This window comes from Hippocampus zosterae, chromosome 21, assembly GCF_025434085.1.
Source record: "Hippocampus zosterae strain Florida chromosome 21, ASM2543408v3, whole genome shotgun sequence".
In the NCBI taxonomy this organism is placed as follows: domain Eukaryota; kingdom Metazoa; phylum Chordata; class Actinopteri; order Syngnathiformes; family Syngnathidae; genus Hippocampus; species Hippocampus zosterae.
The window spans coordinates 6,600,489-6,627,429 of record NC_067471.1 but is presented as its reverse complement, the minus strand read 5'-3'; the positions used below and the strand labels follow the sequence as shown (position 1 = coordinate 6,627,429).

The 26,941-nt window shown below is 44.7% G+C and overlaps 3 protein-coding genes and 1 long non-coding RNA gene across 7 annotated transcripts in view; 2 read left to right on the top strand and 2 right to left on the bottom strand.

Moving 5' to 3' along the window:
- The window catches only part of iqsec3a (IQ motif and Sec7 domain ArfGEF 3a), a 34,347-nt gene extending 29,615 nt beyond the window's left edge, over positions 1–4,732 (bottom strand). For all 4 annotated transcript variants that reach the window (XM_052055615.1, XM_052055612.1, XM_052055613.1 and 1 more), the window contains exon 1: positions 3,894–4,732. In XM_052055615.1, coding sequence (XP_051911575.1) covers positions 3,894–4,717 — 824 coding nt within the window. In that variant the 5' untranslated portion in view covers positions 4,718–4,732. The remainder of the gene's footprint in view (positions 1–3,893) is intronic.
- A 1,675-nt stretch (positions 4,733–6,407) lies between these two features.
- LOC127593890 (troponin I, slow skeletal muscle-like) lies at positions 6,408–9,078 on the bottom strand. The gene is made up of 7 exons (XM_052055631.1): positions 8,954–9,078; positions 8,763–8,801; positions 7,666–7,707; positions 7,470–7,601; positions 7,299–7,388; positions 6,752–6,934; positions 6,408–6,676 (listed from the first exon to the last, which is right to left on the bottom strand). Exons 2-7 carry the CDS (start codon positions 8,799–8,801, stop codon positions 6,575–6,577), a joined length of 588 nt encoding a protein of 195 aa, XP_051911591.1. The 5' UTR covers positions 8,954–9,078; the 3' UTR covers positions 6,408–6,574.
- Positions 9,079–9,987: 909 nt separating this feature from the next.
- On the top strand, positions 9,988–17,847 carry st8sia1 (ST8 alpha-N-acetyl-neuraminide alpha-2,8-sialyltransferase 1). The gene is made up of 6 exons (XM_052055629.1): positions 9,988–10,789; positions 11,229–11,373; positions 13,760–13,869; positions 14,697–14,789; positions 15,053–16,702; positions 16,736–17,847. The coding sequence occupies exons 1-5, from the start codon at positions 10,605–10,607 to the stop codon at positions 15,513–15,515; spliced, it is 996 nt and encodes a 331-aa protein (XP_051911589.1). The 5' UTR covers positions 9,988–10,604; the 3' UTR covers positions 15,516–16,702; positions 16,736–17,847.
- A 3,484-nt stretch (positions 17,848–21,331) lies between these two features.
- LOC127593892 (uncharacterized) lies at positions 21,332–22,590 on the top strand. Its single transcript, XR_007960533.1, has 3 exons — positions 21,332–21,842; positions 21,944–22,024; positions 22,133–22,590. It is a non-coding gene; the product is annotated as an uncharacterized LOC127593892 (long non-coding RNA).
- The last annotated feature ends 4,351 nt before the right edge of the window (positions 22,591–26,941 follow it).

The window sequence follows — 26,941 nt, the reverse complement described above, 5'->3', positions numbered from 1 at the left end:
GAATGCAATTCTTGCGCTCTTGGAGATTATTTATCTGACTGTTGATTTTGAAAGATGACTAACTCAACCTATTTACTGTAGCCGAGGCAAAAGATCCTTAGGAGAGATAATGATCCGTCCAGCGAGCTAATTAGTTGCATCCTCACTTTGTTTTTGGTCCAATTAAAACTAATCAACGTTGATGCATCAGAGGTTGATTAGACTCGACATGCCTGTTTTGCTTGCCTCCATTGCGCTAGGAAGGCCCGAGGTAGACAGCAAAGAGCATAGCGCTCCTTGGTGGAGCTAACCATACCTGACCTTTCCTCGGGCCACTTGCGCCGCTATAACGCACAATGTGTACATGTTCGTTACTGAAAAAATTAGTCATTCTTTGCGGAAGATAAAGAACAGATGCCTGCAAGTATTTTTACATTGTCTGTCTACTAATGAAGGGTGTGGTTATTTGCATTCCCATCGTCAGGTCGATGAACTTTAAAAAATTGCTTACTGCTCTGAATTTGAGCCGTGCAGCTTTGTAAAGAGAAAAATGAGTCATTTCTTTCTGAAGCATTCCGACGTTTCCCGGGCAAATCTCCTTCTCCGAGGATGAGGAAGGCTTGCCAGCAGTTGTCTCCGCCGCTCAACTTCAACGTGTCAGTTGAGGAATTGCGATTGCATGTTTTCCTCAGTTAATTGGATGCAAAACAACGGAATTGTCCAAGGGATTTCCAACGCTAAGCTTCCAGGGAGTGAAATCTCCACGACAGATGGGAGGCGGTTGGTTGGGGGGAGGGGGGCGTTTTTCCATCCAATTCAAGGATTGTTCCGGAGAAGGCACGCTTTTACCGATTCCGCTGATCACTGTGAGTCACGCAGGACGTTTCATTAATAGAGCTGGCCCAGGGATGTCTTGGCCCAACTTGCTCACATCCCGCCGGCGGCCTTTTTCTGCACAGCTGAAAACGGAAGCAATTTCAAAGCAGCCGCATGTGATAATGTGTGATTTGGATTCCAGCGGCGCTGAGTCACCACGGTCATGACCAGCAGCCCTGATGTGATTCCCATTCCGTCCGAAGAGAGGAGGGGACCCTCAGATAAAAGTACAGCTTTGCAGGAATGAACGTTTGACTTTTGGAGTGTTAATGCTGAGAAGGCAGAGATGGAAGGGATAGATTGGAACACTCCACACGCATCTCCGGACCCTTCCCATCTATCAGCTGGCAATCTATCTCAGTCCCCCTACAACCCCTCCGTACACGCTCGTGTTTTACGGAGGAATAAAGCAGAACGCTATTGATTTTTACACACAACTTGCCTTCATTACTTTGAGGCATGACGACGTCCAGGTCGTAAAGAAACTGAGCAAAGTCATTTTTCTGTCATGATTGGAAGGCTGATTGGTGAAATTTGTGGCGCTTGAAGAAACCAAGTATGTGTGTCTTTTATGGGTTTCAGATAAACGTGCAATTTTTTTAATTAATTTTTTTTGGCAAAATGTAGGACTGTTTTTTTAAAAAAGTAATATTAAGTAATTATTAAGACAATATTACTTTTCAAGTATTTGTGTCTTTTATGGGTTTCAGATAAACGTGCAATTTTTTTAATTAATTTTTTTGGCAAAATGTAGGACTGTTTTTTAAAAAAGTAATATGAAGTAATTATTAAGACAATATTACTTTTTTTATTTATTATTTATTATTTATTATTTATTATTTTGGGGAATAAAAAATGTCTTTACATTTCCTTTTTGATGTATTAAAATTTCCATGAAATATGTGCAATCTTTTTTTCCTCCATAATGTAAGATGTTTTTTTTCAGAGCAACTTGAGTCTTACAATACGTGCACATTTCCCTCACCATTTTTTGCCATTAAATTTAAGATTTTGAGAAAATACTATCCAATAACATTGTGGCTTTTATTTCACTGTATTTTATTGTATTTAGGTTGTTGTTGTTTTTTTTTCAGAGTGGCCCCATAATACTACATCATACCAAAAGCGCTCATGAATATGACTGACACGCTGGTCTTGATCTAAAGTGACTCGAAAACAAGAAGACCTGGCAGGATCCAGCAGCAGGAACTCAGCGGGGTCGCTCAGTATGCACGACACGCTGTTGTTTTCGCCGCCTCTAATTGCCACGCATCTCTCCACTTTGGTCCTCGAGGGGACCGGTGAGGGAGTACAGGCCAGAGAGATGACATGCTTGCAGGGAAACGGAGGCCTCGGGGTGGGGAGGGAATAAAATGCCGGCTGGCAGGTGGCTCGGGTACGTTTGGATGGATTTGGCATTGGAAGAACACACAAAAAAACGGCTTTGACTTGTGTAATGCCACCCCCAGAGTTGAAGTTAACTATTAAACTAAACACAAAATCCGCTCGCTATGATTACTGATTTTACTGCAGCTTACTGAGTCACTTTAGGGGTGAAATTCGTCTTTATTTGTCTCAACTATGCTGCCCTCTTGTGGCCAAATCAGCACGCCAGATAACCTTTTACAGTCTATTCACATCACCATTATTTCCTTATTTTTGCTTATGATGTACAATCATATTGAGCGCTATTTTCCGCACGGTCCCATTTTTTTCAGGGGGGTGGGGGGGTTGATTTTTGAGGAGTCTGTAGTCCCTCGCGAGTTGCCTTCATCAAAGCGTGAGATGAGGAAGGTGTATGACGTGCACGAGCATTTCATTTTTCATTTACTGCCTGGCAAATAGATTATCCGCCCTCTCCTTTTTTTTTTTTTAATCAAGCAAATGAGCAAGAGGAAAAAAAATCCCGGCGATGAGCCGATCCCTCACCGTCCTGAGAATTGGTATCAGGTTGAGGCGTCTGTCAAAAAAATTCAATTCCTTTCCACCCAGTTTGCATCTGCGTGACACATCTGGGTGATCTTCTCCCAAACACAACCCCTCAAAGTCAGTTGCCGTGGTAACCTTCTTGTTTATAATCCCCGCTTGGCCCATCAAACGTCACCCGGGCTCCCGTTGGTGCTCGCTTATGTGATGCCAACTAAAGTTCAACCACGATTACCTCGCTCGTCGACTCGCATCCATATCTTAGCCTTGGCTTCATTTCCCTCGCGCTCCACGACGGTGCACGTTTGCGGAATCACGTCTTCGTGAATCAATCAGGAAACAATGCGGCCGAGGGGAGCAGATGGAGCTCGGCGGCCAAGCCGGTGACCTTGAGTGCACGGCGGCGGGCAAACAAGCTCTGACGTGGATTTGATGCCATACAGGCGCTTACCCTTGCCACAATTGCTATCATGTACCAAAATGCCAAAATTTACATTGATTTTTAAATTGATTCAAATTTGACAGCAATCCATTTCCCCTAAAACAGACTCTCTCAGAACTTTGTTCACTCGTGATTGTCCCCCCCCCCCAAAAAAAAGAAAAATCCAGATTTTCAATCTACAGGCGTCATAATGCCGCACGGCTCCCGTATAGTGAGAAAAATCGATTTGTTCTCGAGTTATTTTCGACACTTTAAAAAGGACCACAAAGTAAAAATAACGAGTAATGATTTGTCAAAAATATGAAACTGACCATATTTGGACGTGCGGTTTGTGTCACCGATGATATGAAGGCCATATGTGATAATAATCTGACGATAATGATGGATTACGAGTGTGAAAATGCTGAATCATGTGTGAAAAGGCACTTCGATTGCACTCATTTAGCAGCAATCAAGAAAAGGAAAAAAAATGGGCGGTGGTCTTAAAAATCAATACCCATTAAGCATTTATTGATTAAGCCGCGGACAGCCGGGGTGACCGAGGCCACCGCACGGTTCGGACGTTTGGAATGAAGCTTTAACTTGTCGTGCGGTGTCATTTATTTGGTTTGAGTTTGATAGGTCAAAGTGCGAAGGTCATTTGAAAGTGTTCCGCTTGCATTGTACTCACTCCGTTTTCCTGGCCAGTCCCACAGAGCGGCACAGCGTGGTGGTGGGGGTCTGCGGGACCAGCGACTTGCAGCAGGGGCTCCTCTTCCCCTCCTCGGCTGTCTCCGGGCTGGCCTGTCCGGCTTGCGGGCTCGGTTGCGAGGCGGCGGGAACCAGCTGCAGATGCTGCGGGTGGTGGTGGTGGTGCGGCGCCGGCGCGGGGGTCGCGGCGGGAGGAGCCGCAGGAGGAGGGGAGGAGGAACGCTGCTGCTGATGGTGATGCTGATGCTGGCCGCTCGCAGCCTTGTTGTGGTGCTGATGCGGGTGGGCGTGCGGCTGGGAGGCCGGCGGCTGAGGCTGCGGTTGGGGCGTCGGGTGGTGGTGGTGGTGGCGGTGCTGATGCTGCACGTACTGATGGGGGTCCCGCAGTTGTCGGTTCTCGCCGATCAGGTCCTCCACCTTGCGCTCCAGATCGTCGATGCGCTGCCGCTGCGTCTGGATGAGGCTCTGTTGATTCTGCACGATGGTGGTGAGCTCCTTGAGGTACAGCACGGCTTTCATGGGGTTATCCAGCAAGCTCTCCATCACTGGCGGCGGGGTGGGGGGAGGTGTGGCCGCGGTGCCGGCGCTCTCTTTCGGCTGCGTCGACGGAGGAGGAGGCAGAAACGGGAGACTGACGCTGGGATTGTGTCGTCTCGCTCTTTCTCGGATGGGCAAGGAAGGTGGGGGGGTGGGGGGGTGGGAGTGTCGGCATCGGTGGAGTGAGGGGGAGTGGTCATAGGCGACCAATGACGTCACGGCGTAGGCGCGCAGGGGAAGAGTGGGGGAATCACCATTTTGACCCATTTCTGTTATTTCCGCATTTGCATGACCTGCTTGAATGCATTTCAATAACAATCAGACGCAGTATTAATCCCCGTGGATCTTTCTTTTACATGCAAAACAAACCCTGAAGCATGTAAAAAAATGGACAAACTAATCCAGGATTTACAAAAAATATATATATATATATTGAAACATATTTAGCTCTACATGAGCCACATTAAAATACACTGGCGTATTTATTGTCATAACATTAAAATTCCACTTAAATGTTGTAATTTTTAATACTTCAATATTAATTCAATTAAAATTGCACATATGAGTTGAATTAAATTTGAAATATTTTCTAAAGATCAAATTCAAATGTACTCATAAGTTAAATACAACCCACTGCACATTTTTGACAGTGATATTTTTTCACTGACCACTAGAGGGAGCCAGCACCATTTTTAGGATGAGTCTAACAGGCGAGTCATCACCCACAGATTATTATTTGATAATTCAGACCGCAAAGCCAGTTTTGCTGAGCAACATGAAATTTGGTAGACTTGTCTACCATGAGGAGACCCGTTAATAAAAAAAAATCGAATTTTAAACCATAATAGACAGATGGACGATGCTAAAATGTCAAGAATTAGGATTTTCGTCATACCGTGTGGGCGGAGCGTTGCAGCTAAGATTAAGGAGTCGCCGTAAAACCCGAATAAATCAGCTCCGCAAGGTCAGGCCTTAAGCAAAGGGACTATTAATCACGGACTCCTATTACGGATGCCTTGTTGACATGGACCGGTTTTACACAAATCGTTGTTGGTCTTGGACATAAAAAAACAAACAAACAAAAAACAACATGAGTTGCCAGGCTACTGCGATCACATTCAAAGGTATATAACTTTACGGAAGAAAAAAAAACACCCTGAAGCCTAACAGGATATCTTGACAGAGCACGTGGCCGCTGCAAACACAACATTATCTTTCATGCATAAACTGAGCCCGAGGCGTCCAGTCACGGGGGTTCTAATCAGCAGTTGCCCACTACCCCGCTTCCAGTATTGTCAGCGATGAATAGACGCTTTGTTTCTTATGAAAAGATGATAATCAAGAGTTTGATTTGGAGGCTACTTTTCAGTTCCGACTCGCGTGTATCTCTGCTGCCATCTAGTGGCTCATTGAGAATAGCATCGCTTTTGCCACGCTTGGCATGCGTCCGTCATCTCTGGATCAACCTCCGGCACGACACCATTTGTGTTTTGCACATCTGGAGCATTTGTTCTATGTGACAGCTGTACTTATTTATAGGCGAGACTGTCATAACCGGCTTAGCGAGGAGTAACACACAAGGGCAGACGGGACGTGAGCGTCCGCCCTCTCTCATCCATCCTTTTACGAGGAGATGCTGGGATGCTTCGTAAGCGGATATTCAAAGGCTACTGCCGATGTGGCCGTCATACTTGGGATGACGAAGGCTGTATGGACAAAAGCCAGCCAACCCGGTGAGCACGGAGATGGGGAAACATGCGCGTAATGTATGGTGCCTTCCAAAGACAAAGTCAGAGCGGCTAAAAATACGCAGCCCAGGTGCTCACCAACTGCGTCCGGGGCCTCACAGCGGAGAAAAATGCATTTGATATAAAAAAATATATATGTACAGTATATTTGCTTTGAAATGTAAATGTGTGTCTCTTGGAAGCTTGCACATAAAACATGATGAACTCTCTTTCAAATGACAAAAAAAAGAAAAGAATTTATTTCCCTTTTAACTGGCCAGTGAACAATACAAAAGGGAACCTGTGTCAAATTTGTTGTTAGTTTAAAAAGTGTCCATCAAACATGAAGGCTAATTCCTACGTTTTCCACCTCGGGACCCCATCTTGGGAATCATCTTCACTGGGCAGCGCCGCCGGTGTCAAACATCTTCTTGCGGCCCTCCATACCCGACATGGCTTCCACGTTCTTACGCCAGTCGCCCACTTCGCTCGTGAGCACCTGGACAGGGAAGAAGGAGATCCATAATGTGAATGTGCGAGGGATCATTGGAGTGCGGGGGGTGGGGGGGCATACCTTATCCTGTTTGACATCTTCCTTCTTGACCGACTTGAGGTTGGCGCGGAGGTCCATGGAGCCTTTGTGCTTGGAGCCCAGGAGGGCCCTCATCATCTCGTCGGCGGACACCCTCACCTTCCTCAGGGCGGGCTTTTTGAACTTGCCCCCCAGGTCCTGCACCTTCAGTTTCAGCTCACGGATCTACACGACAGTCATTGTTTGTGTAATGTGCAGTACAGTAATTGGCCACCGTGGGGCAGTATAACAAGTTTTTAATGATTATTTTTTAAATAATATTAAACTGGACAAATATGTTAACCTAATCCCATTATGGTTATTTTAGTTCATTGATAATTTTATTTATTTTAAAATTGATGATTTTTGAAAGTAATTTTATAGTAATTCATAAAGTTGTTTGAACGCTCAGTCATAGATTTGTGTCGAGCTATTTTTTTCTGCCACTAGGTGGCAGTAGCATTTCACGAAGCAATTCATGGATACTTGCCTATTTTATTCTTTGTAAATTACAACTAGACACCAGACCCGGAAAAAAAAAGAAACTCACGTCGATGTTGTGCTTGCCGACTTTGTATTCGCAGTCGTATCTCTCCTCATCCACCACGTCGATCTTGGCGTGCAGCTGCTTGCACAGGTCCTGAGGAGGCGGGAACAATTTCAAGACGGTTCTTTGGGTCTTTTATTCCCCCACCCCCCCACCCCCTCCCCACTGACGTACCTGAAGCTCGTCCAGCGACAACCCGGAGAGCTGCAGAGGAGGCAGCTTCTCCTCCAGGTAGCGCACTTTCTCCTCCTCTCGCTCCAGCCTTTCGTTCTCCAGATCCTCGCAGGCCCTCGTCAGGAGGAGCATCTAATTGGACGGAATGGCACGTCAATCAAAAGGTCCCGATGTCGTCATATGGCGAAGGACTCACCTTTAAGGAGAGCTTGCGGGAAGCCGTGATCTTTGACTTCGGCTGCACAAATATCATATATTGTCATAAACAAATCTTACTAATGATGCAAATTATGAAGAATAACACAGTAAATTCTTTAATTTTTTTTAAATACACAAGTTACACATTAAATGATATGAGTATTTCATTTTTATTAATGTAAATGTATATATTTTCAAATATTTATTCTTACTGAAGTAAAATAATATTTGCTAAATATACAATTGCTGAAAAAATTTAAATAAATGATATTAATGGAATGCAGAAATTGCTCAGAAAATATTTGAACGGGTCAAAAAAATACACACAATAAAATGTAAAAAAATAAAATAAAAAGAACAGGTTCAACATTTTTAGTTTTCTTTATATTTTAAAATAAAATTAAAATTCATGTCAAAAGTAAAGACAGTAAACATTAAAAACACACACAAAATAAATGTCAATAAAAATTAGGATTCAGGCTGGGGTCATGAGAGTCATGTTTGCATGGTAAGAAACATGAAGTGGTACCTGTTTTGTACCACAAGATTATATTTGCACCTCCCCCAGCTCAAAAATAGACAAAATGCTGTTAAAAGAAATCAATTTATAAAAAGCTTTTAACTTGTTTCCGTCAAACATGCCCCCACCAAAAGCAGAAGAGCCAAAGTCGGGGTCTTCAAAATGCACTTCTGTCAGATATGCATATTAAAAAATAAAACTCAGTTACAATTCATAACTTTGGAGACTTTTATCACCTCGAAATTCTGATGGAATACATCTAAAGAAACACTTGAACACTAGCGATTTTCTGTCACGTTTACATGCCCCTCTTTTGCTCACCAGCACTTCTAACAGCAGCCCATGTCATATATGGTCAAACCACACATGCTGAACTGCAAGTCGACCGGCATGTGAAAAGATAAAAAGTTATATTAATAGGCTGTTCGCTCATGTGGATGCTGATAACAATGGAGAGGGGGCTGTTAGGGCTGGGGGCAGATTAGCTCAAACCAGTAATTTGACGTATGTCCAAAACAAGGACGCCGTGTGCACTTTTCCCTGACATGTAGAATTAGCGGTGCGTAAATACTCACCTTATCCCATTTGGCATTGATCGCTGTTCTGGTCTGCATCTAAAAAAAAAAAAAAAAAAAATCTCAAATTGAATTAGATTTGAGCATGTTAGTTTAAAACATATTTAAGTTTGTATATCTATGATATACAGTATCAGTCATGCATAATTCACAAAATATTCCCCCCCCCCTAAAAAAAATGGAGTCCTTACATTGAAGAAGGGTGCCTCTGGAGTGCTCTCGGAGTTGAACGGCTGGGGACAGTGGACCCCCTCAGACAATGTGTGCCTTTATATGAGCCAGCGGACGGTGAGATAAAGCGTCTGGTCCAGCAAGAATGTGCTGGCACGGGCCCAGGCCTGACATCTGACCTGCACTGACACCGCTGCCACAGTGGGGAAGAAAGTGGAAGAATAAATCATGATGAGCCTCGGCTACTACAGCACATGTTGTTGACACATTTTTGGCTCTTGTTTATGCAAATAAGGGGAAAATAAAGAGTGGGAGATCAGCAAAATACAGGAAGGATCATCATCTGTCTGTCCGTCCATCCATCCATCCATCCCGAGTGTTCTGTCACTGCTCTTCAGTGATCCTCAGCAGGTGGACGCGCTATTCCTGATGCAACCCAACTCCGCACATGCGCTCGCAAAAAGAGCAGATGATGTCACAACTTTCTTGTCATTGTCTGCCATTGTTTTTTTTTAATACCACGCTCGTTTTAATGGCCACAAATTGACTTGGATTGGATTTTAAACCATTTAAAAAAATGTCAAATCGTTGAATAAATGATGTTTATGTGTACGTGTGTTTTTAATGGATTACTTGAAAATATGACGAATTAATTAAAAAAAACGAATGGAATCGGAATAGTCAGCTCAGAAAGCAACAAAGCTGTGCTGAGGTGTCGGTGCTCAAATTGGCCAGCAGGTGGAAGCAGAGCACCTAATTTGAAATCTGCCATTGAGTCCATCAAGTTCGCAATAACTAAACCGAAAGTTAAAACAGATATTTCACAATAAAACATTCCTTCGGCTTCACATTTTACGGTGTACGTCATCTTATTTGGAACGCGGTTTTCACATTTCTGCATACGAGTAAGACGACTACGTGTTACTAGTGGGGCAGATTGTATTAGTTGAATTGCTGAGCGCTAAATAGCGAATATGCAGAAGTCTGTGCATGACTTTTTCAATCCCCTCCAAAAATCATAATTCTTAAAACAGACCGCCTGACAGGCGAATAGTCACAAAAAGGAAGATAAAATGAGTACTGGTCGAAAGCGCTTGTTTTACAAGTTGGTCTGAAACCGTATTTGCCTTTATTTTCAAATCTATACCGCCACCGATTCCCGATATCTTTTATTTTGAATTATATCCCACCACTTCCTGCCTGGCAGTGCACCTGGCCTGTCAGTGCACCTCCCTTGCAAAAAAAGAGGGGATCCGCACTCGAGGGGTGATTCAATGTAGTCGCCCCGCGGAGGCCCCACGAGAGGCCGCATGACGACAAGGAGAGCCGCGGCGTAAGGAGCGCCTGCGTTGCGGTCGGCGATCTGGCGGGACACCCGCTGAGAGAGACCACAGACGGGCCCCTCTTGCAACGATGGCGAAGCAGGCAAAGTCCGCATTTGGTTCGCAAACGACGCGCGTCGCGCTTTAAGCGGAACTGCCATCGATCAAAACCGGTCCGGCAAGGCAACCAACCGGCGTAACGCCCGACCCGGTCAGACCCGACCCGTCCGCCCCTGACTGCCACACTCCGCCCCGCGTGTGTTCGGCATGAGGCGGAGGCTCCGTTACGGCGCTCCGCTCGTCATAAGCGTCTGACAGGCGGCGTGGAGAGACAGACAAAGCGGGGAGGATGTTGATGCGGTGGTGCTACCGGGCCAAGCTGTCGGCGTGGGCTGCCCTGTGCGTGCTGGTGCTTGGCTGGTACTACGTATTCCCTGTGTACCGGGTGCCTCGGGACAAGGACATCGTGGAAGAGGTGCTGAGGCAGCAGGGCCACGTGTGGAAGAAGAACCAGACTGGCATCGACCTTTACAGGTACGCACGAGCACGCGCGCGCGCGCGTACACACAGGCACACACACACACACACACACACACACACATTCCTTCCCTTCAATAGAGACTGTGTACCAATTGTAATTTGCAATGTGCAAAATTGGCAGGAGTCCACTAGTTCTTTCATTTGACCAAATATGTGCTCTTAATTTGAAAAGGAAAATATCCAATTCATTTCACTGAAACGCCGGTGTCACATAGTAGCAGAAAAATTGCATCAACACAAATCTGACTCAATGTTTTTACACTGCTTTCAACTGTATACAGTATATCTTTTTTTTTAACGTTGACGCCATATTCGTGCACTGTTACATTATGTTTTTAGGTGGATCGGATCCGCGCGTACACGGACATATTTGCATTAGAACCCCAAATATTTTTGGGGTTGCATTGAGCCGGTTTTGGTTTACTTCTCCCAGGAAGCTGCTGAACGACTGCTGCGACCCGCAACATCTGTTCGCGCTGACCAAGGAGAACGCGCCGGTGGGCAAGGTGCTGTGGTACGACGGCGAGTTCTACCACTCGCACACGGTCAACAACGAGACCCACTCGTTGTTTGTGCAGGTGAGCAAAGAAGAGGCGGGGACTGTTTTAGTTTTTTTTCGTGCATCGCTGCTGTGGGTCTATACAATACAATACATGGTGATTTATATAGCGCTTTCACAACAGCGGCAGCTGTAACAAGGCGCTTAACAAAACAGTTAACATAAAGTAACATAATAAACACAACACATAACATAAAAGGCACTTTTACATCATACGCTTTGTTGTTTGAAGTACTTTGCGATGAAAGAGGAGAGAATCAAAGTGTCCTTTAACCAGTGGATCAGAGACCACATGCTCAAAATGTGCACACGTCGGCTACAAAGCTAAGTTTCAAAGTCAACGAGAAGCTGTAGCAGCCATCTTGGGGAAATGTATCTATGATACGGATGTTGTTTTTTTTAAAAACCAAATTAGGCTTCCTTCTTTTGGAGGTGTTTTGGGCTTGCTCTAATAATTCAGATAATGACCGAGGCCTCGGAGCGCCGCATTAATATCCTGCTGGATGGGGAAGGGGAGTGGGGGGGGATGAGATGAGATGAATATCTGACCCTAATTTGCAGGCGCGAGCTTTGCATGCACATTCATGAAGGGGGAGGTGAATAGAAAAAGGCATAATAGAAGCAGAGCGGCCATGCTGAACCTTCGAGGGGTAAGGCTGGGGGCTATTAGAAGGTTGAGGAGGAAATTGTACAAAAGCATAGCAGTATCTTAAGTTTAAATGGCACTATTTTCCATTTATTTTGCAGCACTTCAAGGTTAACATGGCAAAGAGTGTAAAAACTTGTATTTTACTATTTTTCTTAATACATTAGCATGCTATTTCTGTAGCATTCCCAAATTGTTAAAAAAAAAGGATGCTGCCCCCTCTTGTTTTGGAATGTCAAATGCAAGGAGTTGTAGCTTTTCTCCACATTAAAAAACAAAAACAAAAAAGGCACACACACACACACACGAGTAACCGTCGCAAGAGCTCAGAGGAATGTTTCCGGGAGCAGAGAGCGCCTCATTTACATACCCCACCCCCATTCCATTGCGCATTTTTCTGCTTTACAGCGTGACTTAGCGCCATGCGTCTATTTTTAGTGCTTCATTTACAGGCCTGTTTTGCTACTTTGTATGCACACTCAGGTTGTTTTGTTTTCTTTTTCCTTTCTCAAGAGCTGGAATTTAATGCTCACAGCACAGATGAGCGTCCATTCCAAGCGCTCTTATTGTATTTGGGCATTAGCTAAGGAAAGCAAAACTCAAGACCGGTTGGTCCATCCAACTGGAGTTTTGTACAGTAGTTTCTGTTGACTGCAGGGTGGAAGGTTTTGCAGAATACCACAGAAAATGCTTTAATGCTGCTTTAAAAAAAACAAACATGTTATGCTAATTAGTTCAGATAGTATAGTTTTTGGGGGGGGGTTTGGGTAAAAAAATAAATAAATCCGTAAAACACATTGCTGCCACCAACCTTTACTGTATTGAGCGTTCCTGTGTCTTTTGAAACAAAAAAAATAGCAATAGAACGGTTTTAGTTTGCTAATTTGTTTGGATTACGCTAATGTGCTAAGCTAGTTGCGAGGCCCAGCTTTGTTGTGTTTTTTGCTTCAGCTGGAGTCTGTTGATTTTATTTTGTTTTTTTTTTAAAGACTACTCCATATTTAAAACAGTGTGTACATATTTGGCAGGCACAAGTGTGAAGTGTCATGTCACAAACATTCCAGGAAAATGATCACACACACACTTCATCAGGCACTCCAAGAACCTGTACTTCCAGGTGTGTGTTTGTGCAACTGTCAGTTTGCATTTAACCAACCAAAACACAACAATGTCTCAAAAAAATTTGCACACATTTCTGTCTTTTGAAACAAACAAAAAAAAAGCAATAGAACAGTTTTAGTTTGCTAATTTGTTTAGTTTACGCTAATGTGCTAAGCTAGTTGCGAGGCCCAGCTTTGTTGTGTTTCGTTTTTTTTGCTTCAGCTGGAGTCTGTTGATTTTATTTTGGTTTTTTTTACTCCATATTTAAAACAGTGTGTACATATTTGGCAGGCACAAGTGTGAAGTGTCATGTCATAAACATTCCAGGAATCACATACACACACTTCATCAGGCACTCCAAGAACCTGCACTTCCAGGTGCGTGTTTGTGCAACTGTCAGTTTGCATTTAACCAACCAAAACACAACAATGTCTCAAAAAAAACATTTTTTTTGCACACATTTCTACAAAAGTGTTTGGACACGAACGCAACTTTACGTATAGAGGTATTACTTTTTGTCTAGAATCCTACTTAATCGTTAAACAAGGCAGACCACTGTGAAAATATAACTTTCAATTAACCCCAAAATGAATTCAATGAAATAAATTTAGTACCATTTTTTTGTTCATTCATTGTTTTCCCCTCTACTCTCCCGCAGTCCAACCCTCTGTCGCTCCCCCTGAAGAAATGTGCAGTGGTGGGCAACGGCGGCATCCTCCGGCACAGCCAGTGCGGCCGTGACATCGACCGGGCCGACTTTGTCATGAGGTGACTCCCGCCGCCGTCTTCCAAACCGTTGATGGACTGGTGGAGAAACTCCGGTTCGACTCGTTGCTCCAGTTATTTGACTGAACCCCAGCGTGGCGGCGGTTACTTCTGCGTAGCCACGCCAATTAAATAATCAAATAAAACCGCCGCCGCCTCCGAATTAAACCAAATGATGGCATCTCGTGATAAGACTGAAACATTCCGATGAGGTCACGCTTAGTACTCGTGCCGGTTAGAACCGTACCTCCCGTGCTTCGACTTCAGCCAAGAAAAACCCTTGCGCGACATGCCGTGCGAGTGTGACCTAACGACTCGGTATGCATGACTCACCCAAACCAGTCGTGGCGCATGTTCAGTTGTCATTTACATGAATGTTGATGTCATGCGAGACAAGGGTTTGTAGTTTATACATTCATTCATCTTCCGAACCGCTTGATCCTCACTAGGGTCGCGGGGGGTGCTGGAGCCTATCCCAGCTGTCTCCGGGCAGTAGGCGGGGGACACCCTGAATCGGTTGCCAGCCAATCACAGGGCACACAGAGACGAACAACCATCCACGCTCACATTCACACCTAGGGACAATTTAGAGCGTCCAATCAGCCTACCACGCATGTTTTTGGAATGTGGGAGGAAACCGGAGCACCCGGAGAAAACCCACGCAGGCCCGGGGAGAACATGCAAACTCCACACAGGGAGGCCGGAGCTGGAATCGAACCCGGTACCTCTGCACTGTGAAGCCGACGTGCTAACCACTGGACTACCGGGTCGCCCGATTGTAGTTTAATTATTGTGATTATGATTTTTTTTTTTGGGGGGGGCCTATGCAGGTGTAACCTCCCGCCGCTCTCCAAGGAATACGTGGAGGACGTTGGCACCAAAACCCACCTGGTGACGGCCAACCCGAGCATCATTGAGAAGAGGTGAGCGCACATCAGACCCAAGATGATCCAACATTAAATCCCAAACAAAGGGAGATCAAAGATTTTTTTTTTAATGAATAAATTGAAATGGACACGCACACTACCAAATACTACTACTACTAAATAGCCTGCAAATAGTTTTGTAACGTTTGTTGAACGTAAAATTGTAATCCAGTTGATTGTCTATGTACGCACACGCAATTTGGACTCAGGACGTCACCCCGGTAGGTTGCGCCGGTGTACCTAATGAATTGTCCCCTCAGATTCCAGAACCTGTTGTGGTCCCGCAAGGCCTTCGTGGACAGCATGAAAGCGTACGGAACCGGTTTCGTTTACATGCCGGCATTCTCCATGCGTCCCAGCACCGACCCGTCGCTGCGGGCCACCTACGCGCTGGCCGACTCTTCGTCCGACCTCACCATGCTCTTCGCCAACCCCGCCTTCCTGCGTAGCGTGGGTCGGTTCTGGAAGGCGCGCGGCGTGCACGCCCGCCGCCTCTCCACGGGCCTATTCATAGTCAGCCTGGCGCTCGGCCTGTGCGACGAGGTGAGCGTCTACGGCTTCTGGCCCTTCCCCTCGGACCTTGCCCAGCGACCCATCAGCCACCACTACTACGACGACATGCAGCCCTTCCGCTGGTTCCACGCCATGTCCGAAGAGTTCGTGCAGCTGTGGGAGCTGCACAAGAGCGGGACTCTGCGCGTGAATCTGGGACGCTGCGATTAAGTGACTGCGCTCCCGGCATCCGAATATTCATGCCGCTACTCATGGGACTAGCGATGACTGGGGTGCTCTTACTCGATCTTCCTAACAGACGTTGTCGACGTGGCTGTTAACGAACTATCAGTTGTCCAGCAGAGGAGGAGGAGCTTCGGGAATCGCGAACTGGCTCCAAAGTGGCTTTTGGAGGGGACGTTTGCGCGCTTATTGACGATGCTTCTAGTCCCTTGTACTTGTATGAACTTTGTTTTCATGAGTAAGACAACGTAGGGTCCAACCGGCCGATATAATCAACCGATATTTGCTCTCGAAAACAAAGGACAGTCAAACATTACCGAGGGGGGATGGGGGGGGGCTGATCTTTAAAGTGATGTAATTCATATCCTAAATGTTTTCAGCGTTAAGGGACCAAAAAAGTAAGTTCTATTAGACAGTGCCTGTTTTTTTTTCTTTTTTTTTTTTTTTAATCGATCTGCCTGTTTTTTTTTTTTGTTTTTTTTAATCAATCGGACGAATGATCGGAATTTTATTCTGCCAAATATATCGGAATCGACATCGACCACAAAAAAAACCCAAAAATGTACTCGTGGAACGACTCATTTCACAAACGACTACGGCATAGTAGAGGGACAGTTTATTTTCTTCACTCTTTTATTCCATATCGGATAACATTTCTGCGCATTCTATCTTCCCGGTGTTTTTTTTTCTCACTCCTTCCTGACAGTTTTTTTCCCCACTACTTTTTTCCATTGCGACACAGCATTTCCGTCGTACGATTGTAAAATGACTTTAGCAATATCACTGTTGTGTGACATTTCTGCGCACTAGTAGAGCGGATAAATCTTACGAACGTAATTTCTTTCCACTTCTATAGTCCCTGAACTAGTCGATTAAGGGTGCACTGGAATGAGTATCTTACTCGTATTTTTTTTTTTTTTTTACGACTAGCCTCCACTACTGTATGTTAATTTTCTTCCATATCTTATGAGTAGAACAAATTCGTTTCATTTTCCCCCACTCCTTCCTTCCTCTCCTGTTTGACATTTTCTTTGCACTAGTGGAACGACATATTGTATCTTAAAAATGTTTTTTTTTTTTTTTTAAACGACGATGATATTTTGGCACACTAGGAGAATGACTATTTTTTTCCCCACTATTGACTTCCATTATTGTCTGACATTTTCTGCGCACTAGTAGATTGGGCATTAGTACAAGTACCTTACCAGTGGGGGGGGGGGGGGGGGGGGGACTATCCAGTAATTAACATCTGTACACTACTAGTGAAGCATCCGAAGTTAACTCGTAGTATTTTATGATGTCACTAGTAGCACGCAGTTGCACTTTTTTTTTACTAGTGTGCCTTTGTTGTTCTGGATTATTATTATTATTTTTTTTTTACAAGTGACAAAAAAGAGCATACGCACGCTAGTAGGATCTCAAAAAAATGCCCCAACGGCTCTCCGCGGTGCCACACGAGCGGTGAGCATGTCTGCCTCGCAGTTTTGAGGTTTCAAGTTCAAATCCCGTCTTTCCAACCGGGTGCTCGCGTGGAGTTTTTAGCTCCCACATTCCAAAAACATGCATGCTAGGTCCACTGAAGACTCAAAATTGTCCTTGCATTTTTTTTTTTCCGTCTGGATGCCACATTAAATTGGCTTTTTGGAAGCCATTAGCCAATCCCTCCCCGCACCCCCCTGCAAAAAAAAAAAAAAATAGGGGGGGAACTACCTTTGTTGTTATTTTTGCTCAGGATCCACGAGGAAGCGTCAATTCCACGTACACGATGAAACTTTGTCACCACAAGCACAAAGTTGGGTTCTGCGAAGCGGAGCCGTCATGTATGGGATTTCACGCTCATTTGGTGCGCAGTTGTTCTTAGTATTAGAAATGTAATTTAGCGCACGTGCACAAGGGGCCAAAAAAAAAAAAGGTGTCAGAGCAGCTTGCGGATCAAAGAGTGCACCTGATAGGACTGCTGACTTGATGTTGTTTTGTACAAGAATGTGCCATTCTTCTCTTTAGTTCTCCTTTATGATTACTTGGTCAAGATATGAAGGTTGAGTGCCTTTAAAAAAAAATCGATACGAATAGATAATTCCATTTCTGGGCGCTGTTGATCAGCCTGATGACATGACCTCTGTTAACTTATTGAACATGATGTAAATTGTGTAAAGGTGCGCGCTGGTGGATGACACTTGCTTTGTTGATTCATGAAACCTTTTTATCATTAATGTCCTCGTTCCATCCTATTTGTTACTGGGAGGCAGTTGGGATTTGAAGGGAAATGTAATGTGATTTACCGCTCTGGATTTAGATTAAAGCTTCATTTTGTAGCGTATGCCTGCCGCTGACTGCTGCTTCTTGTCTCATACGATATCGCTCATGTTATCTGGTGTATCCAGATGGGAATGATCATTCTCAACCTCTTTATGCTCATCGGTACGACACAAATATTTATCATCCTTGGCAGAGGATGAAGAACACACGACTGAGCGCTGTTATATTGTCATTTGTGTTGAATCTGTTGCTATTAGGGTGATAGCGTTAGCATTAAGCTAGCTGGCTGAAAGGGAAAACTGTGTGGTTGTTTTCTGGTATTTTTTTGTGTTATCTTTAGTTTGACAGGAAACTTTAAACTGGGGGTTGCAAAAAAAAAAAAAAAAACCACCACGGAAGTTTCCTTTCTTTTGAAGAATTGCTCACCACTTGCCACTAAAGCAGAGTCGGGGGTAGGAGCAATGCTAGCTTCAATTCTCCACACTGACAAAAGTAGAAACCTCAAAAAGAGGCCCGTGAGACATTCATATGCATCCGTTTTCCCAAACGTCATATGATTACCACCGACCCCCGCAACCCCCATGGACCAATTACTGAGTTATAGCCCCCCTACACCTTCCTAGCGTAGGGGGAGAAGACTCACAGGAGGGATATTAGCACATGGGGGGGGATGTTGTTCATGCATTTGTCCAGCCATAATCTAATATCATCTTTTCATTACATCTAAATTGAATCACTATATTTTTTCAACAGATTAAATTGTAACATTGTGTTCACAGAGGGAGGTCACATGCTCCTATGAGGGGGGAAAAAAAAGACACAGAAGTCTTGTATCCAAGTGACTGTGCCATTCACCCCCCCCCCCCCTCTCAGCGAATTCATAATTTACCACACAGCCAACGGGAGGAAGAGAAATAGAGGGCTCGAGCGGCCGCCGGAATGCCTCTTGGGTGATTTCCAAAAAAGGAGCTTTGTGTGGAGGGTTCGTTTAAAAGGCAGCAACCTCGATGGTAGTTTCCGACATCTTTTGTGCAAAATATCAACTTATGTATGTTTGGAGCAGCAGCTAGGATGGAGTCAAGTGGGGTCATGAGTCCAGAAAGGAAATGGAGGGGGAGGCCAGAGGGGCTGTCAACAGTTCTCTCCGGAACAAAAAGTCCCCCAGTTCTCTCGAGGGGGAAATGTCTTTGCAGATTCTCGTTTACCTTCCTGCCGTCGCCACGTTTTCTTGCAGACTGGCAAAATTTGGCTTGGCATTTTCTCATCATGGGAAATCCGGCAAAGGTGGTGAACGGGACCCTTGTTCTCTGGTCTGAGAAATTACCTTTGCACGTCAACCCAATAAGAAAGGTTGGGGTGTTGCATTGATTTGACCTGGTCAATTTGGCGCAAAATTGATACATGAGTACAATCACGCATTGCGCAGACTAGGAATTGATTATTCATGCCGCAAATTAGAGTCATGTGACCTTGAAAATAGCCCCAGTAGTGGCCCCTGGATTAAGACTAAATAAATAAGACTGCACCTGAAGCTGGTTTCACTTTGCGACATGAAATTTGGTCAGCATGTCGATCATGAGGTGGCCCATGAAAAAAAGCCTCCAGAACCAATTTGCTGAAAGATGGCGGAAGTCTGCCATTTTGGTTTGAAATTGGCATTTTACGGTGATTTTGGTGGCATTGAGTTTGACCAAACAAAATTTGGTCGGCGTCTCTCTCATGAGTGGACCCACCAAAAAAAATAAAAAATTCTCAAGAAGCCATAGCACGCAGAATTTGAATTGTTCTCTCTTGTTTGAATACAATAATGCCGAAGAAAAGTGCATCTGTCTTTGTGTCCGTGAGTGTCTGCAGGTTGCAGGTCTCCTTCAAGTATTTTTAGAGCCCATTAGACACATCCTGCTCGAGTTAGAGTCACGGCACAATGGTGTGTGTTTTAAAACCCATGCACACATAAACGTGCACACAGATTTGTGCCCACTTAAGATGCCAGAAGAAAATGTGCAAGAGCATTTCAAATCAGCCCTGCGGATAGTTCATCTGCTTTTCACATTCGCGGAATCGGAAGCTTCCTGCCGATGGACATGGTCACGCTCATTTTCTGCTATTGATGAAATCCAGCATGCATTCCGGTGAAAGGGAAGCCTTTTTTTTTAAAGTCACATGAGTCATCTCAAAACAAAAAAGCATCTGGCTGTGTTTGCAGCACTTGTTGCTAGGCAGAATTCGAGGAGCTGCCACACACAGCAAAGAAAGGACGGGGAGATTCCACAGAAGGAATTTAGCACGGACTGGATTGGTAGATGCGGAAATGGCATGATCAAATATTTCTCTGGAGGTCAAGCATCACATTACAAGGTCCCATGGAGGTTTTATCCCGATACGCACATGAAGCAACGCATCCATTCGGGCTAGCGCAAACTTGCAACTGGCTGACTGAGTGGTGTCTTTTTGGGATGATGCCCTTGGGCCCGGTGCCATTTCTCTCTCTCTCGGGTTGCCTCCCCGTAGCAGGCCGCCGCACTGCAGAGGAAACTTGAACTGTGCCCAGCTAACGTCATTATCTCGCTAGTCGCTCTCAAGCCACACGTTTACACATCAAGCGCGAGTTTCAGGGACACAAAGGAGCACTTTGCTGGTTTCCTTCTATGTGGTACATCGGCCACCGCTTCATTTCATTCGGGTACATCATTAAGAGTCTATTGATTGCAGTGTGGCTACTTAATCAAGGCACAGACGATGGGCTGTAAACAACTTCGATTAATCATATTTATTTTGCACCAATAAGAGCTCACATGTGGCTTTAAATACCCGAGACAAGTCATAAAACCGTGTGTTACTTTTGCTTCTCCATCCTGCTGCCTTAAAAAGGAGAACAAAGTCACCACACATGCACAACCAAAGGACATATAGGGGGAAAGTGGACTTTCTTTGCAGAGAATTTGCAGGCCCAGCACTCGCTGTTTATTGCCCCCCCGTGTCACACATTGTCGCCTTAGAAAGTGGCCTCCTTTTATGGGCAGACACTGCCATCATGTGGCGTATAAAAACAGAACGTTTCCAGATAAATAATAGATTCAATCATTCGGTTTGTTTATTGAACATAAAAACATACAGTAATAATTGGCAGAGAGTAAGGTACGTAAAATAGTGGAAAGGAAAGGGAAATCAGTCATCATAAAACACAATTATTATGTTCAAAGCAGTAGGAAGTAAAAAAACGTAATGATGTATAAGACTACAACGTATACATCATTTTTATATCAATCAGAAAACGAAGAAGTTTAGTTGCAGTCTACTGTGCGCAGAGCTAAATGAATAAAACATCGAGTAATGGATCATTGAGAGACAATATCTTCATTGGTTCATCAGGTTTCACTTTGCCCCACACGGGTTACATTTGTAAAATATAGAATCTGTTCCACCTACGATTTGTTTGGGTATCTTGGAAAGGGTGACGTTACTCCGCTCCACTTGGTGGCAGCAACGCCATAAACGCGACTAAAGCAATGCATGATGGGTAAGTGCTTTGAATAAAAGCGACGTGCGTCAGCCATACGGTACACGTTCAAATTACGCACAGACGTCGTGTTGGTCGGCTTGCTTAAATATCCGATTTTTTCGCTAAAACCCCAAATCTTTTTCATTTTCATTTGAACCCCGCACGTTTTGAAATGTATATCGCGTCAATGGATATGACCAATTCTCAACACATGGACGCCGTGCGGTTAAACTTGAAGCCTGCAACCAAGCTACGGTGGACACAACTTCGCGTGGCAGCAGAGGAGGACGAGGCCTTCGGAGATTGTCGACGCAGCGCCGCCGGTGTCAAGTCCACGGGTACCAGGAAGAGCCAGGGACGGGACCGCCGTCGAAAGTTGACCAACGGCCCTTACAAAGTGGAGACGAGAGAGGAGCGACGACTTGCGGCTTGTCCTGGGCGACTTCACCCGGGAGCAATGGCGCCGGAGAACACGACGCAGTACTTGATAAGAGAGCATGAAGACAACATGGCGACGAGTAGCAAAAACCGCGAGAACGAAACTCCTCCGCCCGGTACTTCGTCTCTTCTTTACGGCGAATGCCTTTCACCCAGCAGTGTGTACACAGCGTTGGATTCTGATAATTATGACAATTGTCTTGCTTTCCAACATAAGGACTTTGAGGAAATGTTTGGCCCGTGTTGGTAGCACCCATGACGGAATGACGAAGCAGCAACTTTTCCCCCCTCGGAAAAGGTGTGAATACTGCATTTGCACCTTTTGTTGGACCGAATTGAACAAAAGCGATGCAGCCTATGTCAATTGTCGTTGTCGCACGATTCATGGGGTGTATTTTTCTCGCAGTGAGCGCCCCGTAGGGAGTGCTATTCCCCCAGAAAAAGCCTCCCGCCGCCCCGGCCCCTCTCGACGAGCGAGCGGAGCAAAAGGCACCTGAGCTGGCGGTGTGGCCACTGCTTGAAAAGTCAGGTAACCAAGCAGCAAAAGGGCAGGTATTGTTGCACTGCTTTGTCCTTCAATGGTGCCATGCAACCCTCTGTCACTGTGAGCGTTTTCCAGGTCAGCCCTGCCTATCTGCCCACCGGGGACCGCAGGCTCTGCTGCGGGAGACCCAGGAGCCTCCTGAAAGGTGACTTTAATCAAATCAAAGACATTATTTTTGGTCTGAGCTCGATAACGAGAGTCGCGGATCGGTTATGGATCATGTTTATTCTGTAAATGCGCTTGGCGTGGAGCAATGTTAATCGGGATTTATTATGAGTGTGCAGTTTGTCAAAAATAAAAGCACAAGATTTATACTGAAACTTTCTGTTCTTGTTTGATTTCAAACCTAGCGTGGAGATGTTGTGCACATTTTCAGGATGACGTCTTTGATACAACGGTGAAAGGACGCTTTGAATCGCTCTTTCATCAATCACTGGCGCAAACGACGAAGTCTATGCAGAAAAAGTGGTTAAGATTGCCCGACTGTTTCGTGTGTTGGGTTGTATTTTGTCATTTTATGTTTACTGTTCTGTTGATGGCGGGACGGGCATCTGCAGCGGCTCCTCTCTCCTGTGGTTGAGAGGAGAGAAATTTCATCTGTCACATTTGACAATAAAGTGGGCTTGACCTTTGACATAATGGCAGCAATAGGCAGCAGACCATTAATCAGGTGAGGAACCATGTAGGTCCTCACAGTTCCAGTACATCTGCATTGGTCATGTAAACAAAGGCAAAAATAAGTTTAAAAAATGTATTAGAGGTTGAACAATTTAGAAAAGGTACATTGGGAATAATGAAACTGCTATATAATTTCGTAAGCAGTCATTCACCCACAAAATAAAACTGACATAATGGCATAAAACAATAGCTGCAAGAATTTGTGGAATTGACAAAAGTGGTGGATAAATTACGAAAATACCCAAACTATTGCAGTTAGATGTGCTTTCTGTAGTTTAAAACCTGAGTAAATGGGGTACATCTCACATGAAGGCATTTGCATCCGGCCCCTGTAGTACACCAAAATACCGCAAGATGGCAGTACCGTCTCGCAAAAGGGCAGCCATCTCTCATGTGGCAACTTCTAACGCTGACGCTTCACACGCATGCATCCAACGGCGTGTAAGTGCGTTTAGACACTTTGACGGGACCATCAGTGCAGGATTAATGAACGTTCCTGCAAAGCTGCCACACCATCCATCAATTTGGGATTGGTCCTGGCCCAGGTGTCTCGTTTGCCGTGTTACTATCGTTTACTCTCGCCATGCATAGATCAATTAGTTGAGTGGTTACCATGGCAGCCACCCCTCGTCTAATTCCAGCGCCGAGAACTGCAATGCATCTCCTTGTGTCCTTGACACAGTTAAAGAAATACCACTTCCTCTTGTCACAAACATCCCCGTCCATGTTTCTGCAGAGGCCAAAATAGAGGGGGATGAGGACGGAAATAGATGTGGCACAAGCGTCCCTCGGACCCTTCTTGACTAATGAGCCGGGATGACAGGAAGGGTCAACTCGCTAAGAGGTAACAGCCCCTTCTTCTCCTTGTCCCATTTTTTTTTCAGAATAAGCGTTCTCAGAACACAGGAGTACAAATCATCATTAGCGATGATGCATACTATTATGCAGATACTGTATACTATAGAGCACAATTGTTTGTGTAGCTAACAAAAAAAGAATTGCATTTAGTAAAACTACCACATGTCAAGAAATATGTCAACCCGTATGAGCAATTGAGATTGAATATGTAAAATAAAAATGGTGAAAAGCAGCACCATTAGTCAGCAGTATTGAATGTCGCAATGCTTGCTTTTCACGAGCTGTTTCTAATATTTTGCCCCTTTCATCCAATCCGATGAGTCAACCAAACTGCCGATAATTACAGATAAATTTGTGGGTTCGCTAACGACCGATTGTGTGTTTTTCTGCATTTCGGCACAGTGGCGCAGGCTGCTTTGTCATTGTCAGATGCCGTTGAAGGCGGCGGCGAGTAAACAGCAGCTGGCCATTACCTGTGCACTGAGCCCGCGCCAGGAAAAAGTAGACAGCCATCTATGACGCGCCTACACAGTGTGGCTCAGGTGCGTATGCGGGGGTAGTGGGTGTGCGCATTACGTTACCCCTGTAAACCCCTCTGACCTTTGATCTCGACCTTGTACCCTCTCGGCCTCTAATAAGGTGGAGATGCCATCTGAGGCCACTGTTGATTAAAAAAAAAACAACAACAACAACACATATATACCTGACTAGTCACATTGCATCAGCACAGGACAGCAACAACGCAGTCGTTTGAGCTAAAAACGTACCAGGGTCCAAAAAACGTCCAACATGCCAACTGTATCCTTACTAGCCATAACATTAGGTACACCAGCACAATCAATTTTCGTTTTTATCTAACACCATGTCTCGTGATTGTTGTCTACTGTAGTGCACCGTATTATCCTGGAGAGAACGACCAGTGTTACTTCGGCTTAGTGGGAAGATGAGACGTCTCCATCTTTCTGTCTGTATTAGACTGCCCCCTGGTGGCCAAGGCGCACACCCATGGAGCAGCAGAATATGCATTGAATTAAGTCAAGAGGATAGGCTATGAAAAACAAACAGCAAACATATCCATCCATCCACACAAAAAAAAATTGACAACGAGACGTTTTTTTACATCTTTTTATTTATTTATATATTATTATTATATATAATATTTTTTTCCTTCCAAAAAAACCCCCAATCCAACCAAAAACCAATCAAACCATGACACCATGTCATGGTTTGATTCAACACCTGCAGGCCAGCGATTCAATTTTGCTTCCATGTAATGAAAATGAACAAATTGTTTTTTTTTTTTTAACTGAAACCCCAGCCGAAAGCTTCAGGACCCCTTTGCTGTCACCCATAATGTGATTTCCCCCTTTCCATTAACAGGCATTTGGCCCCAAAAGCTCTGAACCAATCTTCTCATTAGTCCCCAGCAACGAGTGACCGAGTTGTGATAAAGACGCCGCGGCAAAACCGAGGTGTAATGATCTCAAGTCGATGCGGGGCTGCGAGTTTTTGGCAGCGGCTAAATAAGATTGAAGCAGATCGATACGGCGCTGAGCGCCAAGGACAATATGAGCACGAACCCCCGCCACCACCAATCCAACACCTGCCACCAGACACGAGGCCTGTCAACTATTTGTCACCCGGCGTGCTACAAGTCACACGCTGTCCTGCCACTTGTATTCCGTTGCACGCATGCCAATGTGAGCTCAGCATGTCCACTTCTCTCCCAAGACGCTTTCAGAAAATTTCAGTCACAATCCAAATCACAACAGAAATTTCTGATAGTTAGCTTGCAATTTTTCATCGGCCCACTGATGTTAGCATGTTAGAAAGTACTTGTTACCGTTAGTTGAAAGACACCCCATTTTTCTTGCCTTAATTTGGCCTTGGCTTCTGTCCGAAACCTGTTTACTCTATTTACTATTACTATTTTTATTTTTATTTCTCTAAATTCCTCACGACTGATTTATATGAGACTAACAAGTATTTCCTCCCCCAAATTTCCATTAAATATGCACAAGAATCAACACAAATAAGAAATCCGTATTAGCTTGGGTCACTGCCCCACATTGCAATTCCACTTTAGACCACTAGAGGGTAATAATAGAGTTTTTTTTCCAGTGCCATTTTGTACCTTTCAATTTCTGAGACATTCGTGTGGATTTTTAAAAATAGATGCTTATATTCTAAACTATGGACGACACTCGGATGCAGTACAAAGGCGGTGCAATCGATTATTCCATCGCTGCCTCACTGGGCCCCAGAAGCGAGAGAGAAGTGAAAGAACAAAAGAATTGATTTTTGCTAAATTCTCAGCGGTGAGGCATGACTCACTGTCTCGCCGCCTGGAGATAGAAAAAAAAAAGGCAAAGTGACAGCACAGAAGAAAAACCAAAAAACACAATTGTCATCATGCTCTTTGCGGGAAAAAAGACGGGCCTTTGGCATCGCGCACAGTGGCGTCCATCTTACCCGTCCAGTTTTCAGGAGTGTTTTTTAAAAACATTTTTTATTGAGCCACGGGGAACATGGCCGTGGGAGGCTGGCTGAGGCCGAGGGAATGAGCTGTCTGAGGGAGGCAGGTTGACGCGGCGTGGGCGGGCGATGACACAGATGGGAGAGGAGGGCATCTGAGGGACGGCGAAACAACGTGGCGGCGCGGCGCAAAGACAGCGAGTGGCCGAGAGCACTCTGACAATAGCAATTCAAGCGCCACAGGGAAACAGGGGAAGTATCAGCCAAAAAGTTGTTAGGGTGTTTTTGTGTCATGACTGTCGTTTCGTGACGTTAGCTTGGGCTGTGCACTGATCTGCAAGACTCCTTTCTGCCACACGGTGGCCACAGTGAGCAACAAATAAAGTTGCGTCGACTCGGAAGTGTTTTTATTTTTGCAATAGACAAGGTAACTTATTTATCTATTTTATGTGAAATCTTACTCTACTGCCTTTTGGTTTTTTTAATGTATTTTTTTCTACAATAATTAAGGTGAAATATGATTCCATAATCTCAGAATTTGAAAAGAAAATTCAGTTAATCAAAAACAAGGTTCTGCACTAAATTGTCACATCATTTTTTGAAAAAAATGTTCACCCCCATCAAAAAAAATTTTCTAAAAACGTCCACCTGAAATTCAAA